Consider the following 11,570-nt stretch of genomic DNA (forward strand, 5'->3'; position numbering starts at 1 on the left):
ACTTTCAAAATAAGAGACACCTGGTGCCACAGTTTTCAATGTAGCATTACAGGAGGAGATAGTTTATCCCCCCAGATTTTAATGGCTCAGGGACACAGGATATGTATCAAGTAACATTACTGGTACCAGACCGATGAACCTAAACACTACTGTTGAATGCTTCAGACTGTACTGATTAAACTGACGCTAATGATGGGTTTAAATGTTTTTAACAAGGATATACAGCTCTGCTCACCAGCTGTCATTAACTCAGCCTCGAAGCCACCTATTGAAACTCTTACGAAACACTTACATTCAAAAAGACACAGCTCAGTCCCCCCATAGGAGTGTGTGCTGTCATTATTATCATGTAACCTCACTCCTGTCTTTGTCCTCTCTTGACAGGGTTTCTGTGTTGACTTGGGCCGTACCTATATGGCGTGTGTGAGCGGAGAATTTTGCCAGGCACAGCACCTCACCTCTGTGAAGAAGTGAATCGGCCGCCCCCCGAGGGACTACGCTACCCAGAAACCCCCCTGACTGTCAGCACACTAGGAACTGCTGTGTCATCTAAAGGCCCCCTGGGATACTGCGTAGTCCTTGGCCCGACTGCCCTGCGCCAACCGATACGACAAATCTTTGCTCGCCACTTTCTCCTCGAACAGCCAATCACAAACAGCTCTCCTGAATGGGGTAAACTGATTGGATGACTCCCGGATAGTTTCTCCATCTTTTTCTTTTTTTTTTTTTTTTTTTTTTTTTTTTTTTTAAATTCTTTTTAATTTTTTTTTGTTTTGTATTAATTCATTTTTTACATCCCGGAGTACTGTGGACTAGTTTATCCTTTTTCGTTCCCCTTTTCTGTGTACATCATCCCATAGTTGAACACCTGTTGTCCTCCTGACCCATCCTTCACCACGTGTTGTCATTTTTATTTATTCTACCCTCCTTTGAATACATAAGTCTCCTAGCAGTTTTTGCTGACTTCTGAGCCAAAAGTCGCTTTTGTTTTGTAAGAGTATTGTATTGTAATTGTTTTTTAAGCCGTCTCGCCAACATGAACCGCCCCGCTGCAGTAGAGATTGCCTACGAATGCATGAGGTTCCTCATCACCCACAACCCCACCAATGCCACGCTCAACAAGTTCACAGAGGTACGTCTGCTTCTCTCTCTATTTGTATCTGTGTCCATTTGTTTGAGAGTCCTGTGTCTAAAATCCTCTTGTCCTTGATGTCTGCCAGGACCTGAAAAAGTGTGGTGTGAACACACTGGTGAGAGTTTGTGATGCCACCTACGATAAAACTCCAGTAGAAAAGGAGGGGATACAGGTCCTGGTAAGAGTTGACACACACACACACACACACACACGTTGCACCCTGTCTTGTTATACGTTAATCCTTTTTAACCCACACACATTCTCCTCTTTTGTCTCCTCTAGGACTGGCCCTTCGATGATGGTGCCCCTCCCCCCACCCAGATTGTGGACGACTGGCTCAAGCTGCTCAACACCAAGTTTCGAGAGCAACCTGGCTGCTGCATCGCTGTGCACTGTGTGGCAGGACTTGGCCGGTGAGTGGCTGTTTGTGTTGTGTGGTCGATACAGAGGTGCAAACTTGTCAGCGAAAACCGCCATTATGAATCCAAATAGGTAATTTGTGTGATTTGTGTAGATGTAATGATTTCTGAAATGGAGAGGGGTAGGGGTCTGCCAGGACAAAATCATGGTCAGGTCAGGCTGCCAAAATAAGCCTAACTCTCTTCACTACAACACATAAATATATTAATCAAATTTTGTTTTGCATCAAATGCGTGCTTTATGGCAGTGTGCAATGTATGACAGACAATAATTGTATCGCAATTCTTGCTGTCCACTGTTGCTAGGGTTACGCTTGCTCTTTCTAGCTTGTGGCTCGGCTCGATTATTAGTGGCACTGGTACGGTACCACAGAGGAAAATTTCACGCTTGCTGCAAAGACGGTCTGAGGTGGCACATTGCTGAATTAGATCAGTGCAGTAAAAGTACATGTACTGAGGAGTGAGGCTTCTTGGATAAGGGAACAGTGGTGGAGGAAGTATTTAGATCCTTTACCGCAGTAAAAGTACTGATAACATCACACTGTGATGATACACCCTTCCCCCAAACTATGGGGCAGCGTGACATGTCTGTGTTGCTGCTTTCCATGTAGGTTAGTAAAAATCACTTTGCTTCAGGTTTGGGCGGCCCCAGACTAAAAGATTTCCAAGTAGACAAGTAGTCGTCATTTAGGGCCATTAGTCGACTAGCCATCTGTATTCAGTCAAGACTGAAGTGACAGTCGAAACATGTCAAGGTAAACTACATCTCCTTAAAAACTCATTGTCTGAAAAAAAGAAACTTTCTACACTGGATCTAATTTGAGTAGACAAAGTGAACCTATTTACACTAGCCATCTGCATGTTTATGATATTAATGTAATTATTAAATGCAGGGCTCAACAGTAACGATTGCCCGATTGCCCGGGGCAAGTAAAACTCGCGGTCGGGCATGTAAACTAACAACCTCACTTGCCCGACGGGCAAGTTGCTAAAAATAGTAAAAGTTAATAACTAATTGATAAAATAAATGTATTTTAAAACGTGCTCTTCTGCTCTGATGCAGGCGCACGGCGGAGTTCTGCCACACACACAGGTGAGCATGCTAGAGCAGCTCGGGCCGCATTTTCCTGACCAAACCTGACCCCGAGCCCGGTGCAGTTTGTCAGCTGACAAAGTTATTGAAATGGACACTGTGTAAATAACCACCAGACTGCTGTAACGCACAGACAAACACGCTGCTCGCACAGCAGCTCAGTACGACACTCATGATGAGCTTGTGTTGCGTTTAGGCGTTGTCACGTAAATAACAACTTCCAACACTTAAATAGGTCATAGCACAAAACAGCAGCATGTCAAGTGACTTTTTACTTTATTATTAGTGCTGCACGATTAATCTAATCACAATCGCGATGTCAGGCTGTGCAATTACATAACCGCATAAAAGGCTGCGATTTGCGATTTATTGTAGGCTAAATAAATGTTAACGTGTGTGCCTGTGAACGTGACTGCCTCTCCTGTAGTGTGTGGAGTTTGTTGACATCACGCCCACAAGCTATCCTTGTGCGTGCAGCCGGTGTGCAGCAGTGACCAACACAGACGCTGAAGAAGAGCATGAGCTCGACCATGAACAGGCTGAGTTGGTGGGGAAAAAAACGTCTGTTACATGGCGACACTTTGGATTCAGGTACGGCGACGTTGAACAGAAAGACGTGCTGTGTAAGTGTAAAAGTTAAAGTCGCCACGTCCCGCGGCAACACGACCAATCTATATCAGCACTTGAAATGGGACGTGGCGACTTTAACATTTAAACTTTTACACAGCACGTCTTTCTGTCCAACGTCGCTGTACCTGAAAGACGTGCTGTGTAAAAGTTTAAAAGCTAAAGTCACCACGTCCCGCGGCAACATGACCAATCTATATCAGCACTTGAGATAGCACAGCACAGAGAAAAGTAGGAAGAGTGCATGCGAGAGAAAGCCGAGCCGTGTAACGTTAAAGACAAAGAGACAACTGAAAGCCGCCAGAGCCTCATAAAACAACATCCAAGCACAGTTATGCAAACATTTGTAAGTGTCACAGGGAAATCATGGACTCCATAACAAATGAAAAATTGAGCAATTTTGCTCTGTTTCGGCCCACTTGACATGCTGCTGTGTTGTGCTATGGCGTGCTGGAATTTGTCATTTACGTGACAATGCCTGAACACAACACAGGCTCGCTCCGCTGTGTGTACAGTTTGTGTTTATGTTTATTTTATTTAAGAAGGGACAGTGCACATTAATTAACATAATCACTTAAGTCACGTAAATGTGCCAAATTTAGCCATACAGGCTAATTTTCATCTGCAGATGTGCTGCGCTGCTGTGTGAGCAGCGTGTTTGACTGTGCTCAGTCTGTTAATGGTCATTGACACACTGTCTGTCCATAATAATAACTATGTCAGGTCAGTGCTCCCCTAATATAATGTAGGGGAAACATTGAATCAAGCAAAAAAAGACTCATGATACCATTTATTTATTACATTTTATTGTAATTATATTGTAATCGCAATCGCAAATCGCAATATTGTCCACCATAATCGCAATCGCACATTTTTATCAAATCGTGCAGCACTATTTATTATATTCAATAAAATTGTACGTTCCTAAATCTTGAGACACCTCATATGTAAGCTAGACAGACATTTCACCTGCTCATTACTGTGCACACATGTACTGTATGTACTTAGTCCTAAAGAGCCCTTCTGGTGCCAGTAGATACATAGAAACATCCCAGCAGGCTGTGCTTTGCAAGCATACAAAAAAGTTTCACGCATGTGAAAATTATTTTTCATGCGTGTGCTTCACCTCCGCTGCTACAACTCCATCCTAGGGGAAACACTGCTGTGTGCGTTTTGTGCAACAGGTGGATGTGGTAGTCTACTGGTAGAGTAGAGAGAGAGCTAAGTAGCGTTGAAGTAGAGTAGAGCAGGGCAGAGAGATGGAAGCAAAATATATTAAACCTGGTGTTAATACAGCAGAACTGGAGAGAGGGGTGAAAAATAAATAGAGGTGGGCATGGCTCAAGTAGGGCGCAAAATTATAGACGGAGAACGATTGACACATTTTTCACTTTAAGCCCTGACACTCATTTTTGTGTAGGAATTAAGCTACAATACATGACGTATGTTGTTTTAATTAATAAATACAGTGTGAATAAAGATTACATAACATAAAAATAACTGCAGTCTTTGTTATTTGATAGCCGCTTAAATTAAACAGTTTTTATAGGGCAAGTAAAAACTGACTTCGGGCAAGTAGATCTCTGACCAACTTGTCCGACTGGACAAGTGAAAAAAAAACCTTAACATTGAACCCTGAAATGATATATTTTGGGCGGGGCAACACAATGGTTTGAGTTGAAGGTGTGAGGAAGAATAGTATCAGTAACATTGTTAACACTGTGCTACATTACAGAGAAATACAAAACCGTACTAATGAACCTTCATTAATATAGGCCTATATTTTATCTACAAGTGCACGTCACACACTGAGCGAGCCGCCTGTTAATGACGCTGTGGGCTAATGGGCATGTAGCTACTGCCATGTTTCAGATGATACGTCATTTTGTAGTCGACCAATGAAGATGAGTTTACATATCACCTTGGGTTCGTCCTTCACCTTCTCAAAATGATCCCACACTTTGGATTTCCTGCCCGACATGTTATTAACTAGCCTGTGGAATAACCGCAGGTACCAGCCCTGGAAATTAGGGGACGTACACGTGCCGCGTCTTTAACCGCCTGGGAAACACAAGGTTAGGTGCTGGGTGCTACTCTTGTGCCTTTTTTGTGCTAGCTTTCAAGAGCACAGCAGCAGGTAGCATCTGAGGTCTGAGCAACCTTAACAAGCATCTTGTAGCCTATTAACCTGAAGTCCTGAGTGCAGAGCTGATCTTCTTCCAGGAGCTGTTTATAAGTGTTGTAGGCCTATCGTCCGTGGGACAGATGTAAAGCTCTGGGTAGCCCTGCACTAACATGATCAACTTTTCCATATTTATCAGACTGAATATTTACAGAAGAAGGGAAAGATGTCTGTCGGCTGTGATTGGTTTGTAACGTGACTCCTGTCTGACTGCTGAGCGTGGCCACTTCCTGTGTCTGTCCTGTCAAATTAAATTCCCACATGGTCCAGTCATACAGGTTTTGATTTATTTTGACAAGGCGCAGCTCCTAATAGAGTTTCATGTTCATGAAATCTTGGCGACTAATTATCTTTCTGGTCAACTAACGATTGGTCGACTATTAGGGGGCAGCCCCACTTCGGGTTGCTGCAGTGAATTGCTTCCCTCTACCGGCTGGTGTAAATGTTAAAATGGCTGAAAACATGTACAGTCGGGATACACTGGAGCAAGGATCAGAGCTGTGAGGGTAATGGGAGTTGGTGTGTTGGTTTTAAACAAATCCCTGGTGTAATGCCACCCATTTGACCTAATGTGTTTCCCCTTCCTGTTAATATTTTCAGTTTAGTATTATGCTACTGTTTGGGTGTTGACTGTACATATAAGTGGATGTAGCCTGTTGGTCTGAAAAGTGAAGCCAGTGAGGAAGTGTGTTAAACCTGTATTCTTTGTAATGGCTATTGTAAAAACTGACTGTATAGAAGATAAAGTGGCTCCACTTCCCACTTGATTTATTGCCTCAGTAAACACTTTTGTTCTGAGTTTATTGTCTCAGTCATTAGTTTCCAACCTTCTTCAACACAGCGTGACGTTCATTTATTACATTATGGTCCCAGTTAGAGTAAAATACATGATAAAGCAGGGTATGCTTTAGGGCGTGGCTGCCTACGTTATCACAGTGACCCGTCGAGCTGGATAGAGGAGGTCAAGCAATGTGTCATTGACTGTGTGCCAGTCAGCTGCATCCTCTTGCCAAATATGGTCACCTCTGGCTCCAGTAAACCAAGATGGCGATGGCCGCAATGCCAAATTCAAGGCTTCAGAATGGTCGTCCACAAAGAAATGGGTGACATCACAGTAGCTACGCCCACTTCTTTGTACAGGCTGTGCTTAGATCAGTTCATTTTCCCTGCATCAGAGGGCTCCAGATTGATTTTGGCCACCTGTAAGAGTCCGCACATGCACAGCGCCACAGAAAGCATTATTTATTTAGATGTAACATGTTCAAATAAGTCTGTTTTTCAACCCCCCTCTTGCCTTTAACACTTGTTGCATCTTCAGTACTGTTCACAAAGCCCTAGGCTGGCTTGGCTGGGTGTGAAACTGAATGTGCTGCACGAGACCTGTGTGTCTGCATTTACTTGTGTGTCTCATGTTGAAAATACACTAGAGATTATTCAGTTTCCTGAATGATGGTTGTGCTCTCTTCCTGCTCCTGGTAGTGCTCTGTAAATAGACAATCAGCTGGTTAAGTTATCTGTCATCAACATCAACAGCCTGTTGCCTGTGCGGACCTGAAAAAGAAAAGGCAATTACATTTGCATGTGATCTGTCTTGGTCATGAGGTTGCACAGGCGATGTGCAGATATCTTAGTCACACACCAATGTCACAGCGAATTACAGACAATTTCTGCCGAGTAACAACACAAGTGTGAAAACAAAGAAGGCAGAAGCGCATGACGTGGGCGAGCGAGTGTGAAAATGTCTTTCCTGACCACAAACTCACAACAAGCCAATCAGTTCTCAATGGCTTCCAGCATTTTTCATTGCCTCGGCATTCCAGAGGTTGTATAATTACCAGTTTTGGTCAGACTGGCATTTTCTGAATTCATCTCCTCTTCTTCTCTGTCCTGTGTTTACTGCAGTCATCTGGGTTTTCCACAGCCTTACGGTCTGAGCCGCTTCACGCCAGCCAAAATTCTCTTAAGGTCCTTAGTGTGGGAGGCTACAGCTTTGTGCCTTGTTGTTGTTTGTCCTTTCTTTAACAATATTTGCATCCCTCCTTCCACACTATCCATTCCACACATTGTTGAATTCCCTCTCATTTTCTTTCAGTCCCTCGCTCACACACTGTCCCTTGTGAATTTTGTGTGAGAGAAAGGCCACTCGACGAAATGCTCTGTCAGCACTGAGATCTGACCAGCCAAGTGGCTGACCAAGTTTTTGTATTTATTTATTTTTGTCTCATCTGGTGAGAAAGGAGAAGGTTGTCTTACTGTAACTTATCATAGTCGTGTGTGTGTGTGTGTGTGTGTGTGTGTGTGTGTGTGTGTGTGTGTGTGTGTGTGTGTGAGAGGCTCAGGGTGTGAGCACTGTGCCCCAGCAGGGCAGCAGTGAACTTGTGCACCCCTGTTGATTTCCCAGGCCTGTTTCCCAGGTTTAACCCCCCCCCCCTCCACCATATTACTATGGAACCATGTGAACCATGGCATTTAATCTCCTGTTCTCCTTCTCTCCTCCTCTGCTTCTCTCACTGTCTCCTTGAACTGCTCCACTGGATTTCTTTACCTCTCAGAGCTCCAGTCTTGGTGGCCTTAGCCCTCATTGAGTGTGGGATGAAGTATGAGGATGCTGTGCAGTTCATAAGGCTGTAAGTACCCTCCATATTTTTGTACTTAAGATTTAAATAAAGACTTTTGTCAATGAGGTAAATTAATAATACATTTTTTGTTTGTTTCTTTTATTTGTTGATGTTAAAAACTTAATGTACAAATGCAAATTGGTAACCACAATTCTAGTGTCTGGTATTATCATTAAAAACAAATCTGGACCCTGCAAGATGTCTGGTGTTAAAGGAATAGTTCAACATTTTTGGGAAATAGACTTTGGCGTAATTTCTACTTCTGCGTTGAATGGATGCCGTTCCTGCGCTGTAGCCTCTGTGTCGATGTAGAGCCTATGCGGTAGCTTGATGTGCACCTCCACAGAATTGTGGCTACACATGGCGGGGACGCAGACCTCCTGTCTATTTCTGTAAGCTGAAACCATTTTCCTCAGTGGAAACAAAACTTTTTTTAACTTTAATTTCACAGATAAGAAACAATAAATTGTGAAGACAATAAAGCCTCCACAAAAATAGTATTTTAAGTCTTGTGTGTGGTTCCTCCTGGCTTCATATGAGCAGAGGAAATCTCTGCTCGTTGCTAGGCTAATTCATGCTAATAACGTTAGCATGTTGTATTTGTTTGGAAATTTAGTATAAGACAGTTGTTTTGTCGGTGAACCTTGTGAGTTGTAATGGAGCCAAATTATGTGCTGTTACCTTTGTCCCTGGTTTCATATGAGAAGAGAAAAAGATCGCTAGCTGCTAGGCTAATTTATGCAATGTAAAATGCCATAGGCTTGTGCTAAAAACATTAGCATGTTGTATTTGTGGGGGAAATGTGTCCAGATGATGTGTAAAGTTGTCCTGAGGGAAATGATGTCAGCTTACAAAAATAGACAGGTCTGCGTCATCACAATGCAGTGTTAGATTTCTGGGGAGGTGCATGTCAGGCTACGTCGTAGGTTACAGTGTCGATTTGACGTAGAAGTATAAATTCTGCCTTCGACGTTTTTGCTGCGGTCTTAGTGTAAATGACCCTTCTTCTTCACCGTCAGATGTTTTTTTTCTGCATGACAGAAACGTCATCAACACGTTGACTTGCTTGCCATGAAATCTCCAGAAAATGACCTGCTTTATTCACACGTGCTCAATCGGACATTACACAGACATTGCACTAGGGAGCTAGCAGGGTAAAATCCATTTAATGTCTGATCCAACTGATTCGGACATTTGTGTTCTCACCTAGAGCTCCTCCATGTAATGTCTTGATAATATCAGGTTTGCAGTGCATGTGTGATCGGGGCTTTAGACTCCAAGAAGTTCCTGCTCCAAGCCAAGAAACAGCCTGGCACATGAACTCTCTGAAAATAGCAGATTGACACAAACAAGATATAACGTGTTAATTATTGCTCTTTAGTGTTGCTGGCAGGTGGATTTTGTCGCCTTTATGCAGAGCCTGGCTAGCTGCTTCCCTCTGTTGCCAGTCTTTATTTTAAGCTAGGCTAACAGGCTGCCCACTGTAGCCTTGTTTTGAAAAGGCAGATATAAGAGTGGGATTGATGTGCTCATCTGATACTCTGCCACAAAGTGTTTCCCAAAATGTGAAACTGTTTCTGTGATCACTACAGTAATGATCGCAGTGTTTTAATCTGCTTTTTCCACTACTTTTCACAGGAAGAGACGTGGAGCCTTCAACTCCAAACAGCTTCTTTACCTCGAGAAATACAGACCCAAAATGCGCCTGCGGTTCAAGGATACCAACAGCCACAACTGCTGTGTGCAGTAGGCTGCCTGTCAGTGCATCTTTCTTATGTGCATCTAGCGGGGAATCTTCCAACAAGGGGAGATTTTAAAAAAAAAAAAATGAAGAGAGTGCTATCAGTAAATATTGTGATGATTTGTTAACACTGAGTCATGGTTAATTGATCAGAGAGCTAGCGAGTGAATCGAATGAATGAAACCAGATCTGGGGATCCACCAGCCGAACCAATGAATGGAAGGTCAAAGCACACAGATAGGCCCGCCTCCCGGTTATACTGTTCAACCACGGGCCAGAATTTTTTCAACTTGAGTCCATCCTGTTTCTTTTCTCTCTCTCTTTTTTTTTTTGTTTCATTTCAGTTGTAATCATGGGATAACATTTTCCATTTTGTGAATTTTTATTTTTACACAAACAATGGTGATGAAAAGTTAAAATGATATTCTGATTTTTATTTCCACTACCTATTGATATTAAGATTAGGCCAGAATAATGTACCTTTTTAAAAAACATTTTTAAACTTTGAACACATATTGTGACTGTCCATTTTGGTATTGGGGTGTTTTTTTTTCCCCTTGTTTTTTTTTTTGCACAAAAACTCAAAAGGTTCACCTGAAAATGCAGTAATGTTTTCCCTTCACTTTCTTAAAGTCACTTTCAGTTTAGGGGTTCACTCAGTTTGAATATGTCTGCAATATTTATTCACAAGATATGATATGTGTGGCAGTTATGAGTTTGGCAGGGGCAAGGACACTTTGTTATCCAATAGTTTTGTTGATGTTTTTTTTTTTATCCTTTGAGAGCCATGTCTTTTTTTTTTTCTTTTCTTTTTTTTTTTTAATCTCGTTGGAGTGCAATAATCAGTCCACCTCAGATAAGCCCACCAAACCCTGCTGAGCATCAGACACACACGCACACTTACACTTCAAACCACCTCGTCTAGACAGTTTAACAGGAAAATAAACTCAACAACTGCTACAACAGGTACTTCTCCTGCTTTCATTCATTCTCCTTAACGGGGCTGCAATAGGACTTTCCCTAAATATATATATTTAAACACACACACAGAGCCTAAGATTCAATCTGAAAGACAAGGTGGAGAAGAATGAAATGGTCAGTTTTTTATCATTGTACCCATTTTGAAAACATCCCCAATTCGTATTGGTTCTTTAAAGATAAATAAATTGAAATAAAAAGCATATATGTGTCATTTTTTCTACCTTTGAATGTTGGCTTTTACAGTGACAGTTCACCCCCAAATCAAAAATGCATGTTTTCCTTTTTACATGTAGCGCCATTTATCAGTCTAGATTGTTTTGGTGTGAGTTGCTGAGTGTTGGAGATATTGGCTGTAGAGATTTCTGCCTTCTCTCGAATACAGTGGAACAAGATGGCACTCAGCTTGTGGTGCTCAAAGTGTGTCATGAGCATGAGTAGATGCACACTTCCTTCTGCACTATGATATGGTTGGCAGGTTTAGTTTGGTATGAAGAAAATAGTTCCTACTGGAAACTGCTCACCACAAGGTCTGTGGATTATCTTGAGGAACCAGGTCATGATTTCTGGAAAGAGACATCACTGTTGAGTTTTTAAAATGTGCACTTGCCATATGCTTCTATTTATGGTATCTTACCTATGAAGCCAATGTTTAGACCGTTGGAACAAGTATCTTGGGGCAATTTACTAGTTGGCATCAGGGCAGTATAGTTTTTAGGGTTTTTTAGGCTATGTTTACACGAAAATGATCCGCTGAAAACGGAATTGTTCCTTATT

The 11,570-nt window shown here is 42.3% G+C and overlaps 1 protein-coding gene across 3 annotated transcripts in view; it reads left to right on the top strand.

Annotated features, from left to right (window-relative positions):
* Positions 1–10,996, top strand: part of ptp4a2b (protein tyrosine phosphatase 4A2b) — a 29,002-nt gene extending 18,006 nt beyond the window's left edge. For all 3 annotated transcript variants that reach the window (XM_049602683.1, XM_049602684.1, XM_049602685.1), the window contains exons 2-7: positions 385–672; positions 1,024–1,132; positions 1,221–1,313; positions 1,418–1,548; positions 8,009–8,083; positions 9,713–10,996. In XM_049602683.1, the coding sequence (XP_049458640.1) occupies positions 668–672; positions 1,024–1,132; positions 1,221–1,313; positions 1,418–1,548; positions 8,009–8,083; positions 9,713–9,824 (525 nt within the window). In that variant the 5' untranslated portion in view covers positions 385–667 and the 3' untranslated portion in view covers positions 9,825–10,996. The remainder of the gene's footprint in view (positions 1–384; positions 673–1,023; positions 1,133–1,220; positions 1,314–1,417; positions 1,549–8,008; positions 8,084–9,712) is intronic.
* Positions 10,997–11,570: the final 574 nt, after the last annotated feature.

Source organism: Epinephelus fuscoguttatus, linkage group LG17 (genome assembly GCF_011397635.1).
Source record: "Epinephelus fuscoguttatus linkage group LG17, E.fuscoguttatus.final_Chr_v1".
Classification (NCBI taxonomy): domain Eukaryota; kingdom Metazoa; phylum Chordata; class Actinopteri; order Perciformes; family Serranidae; genus Epinephelus; species Epinephelus fuscoguttatus.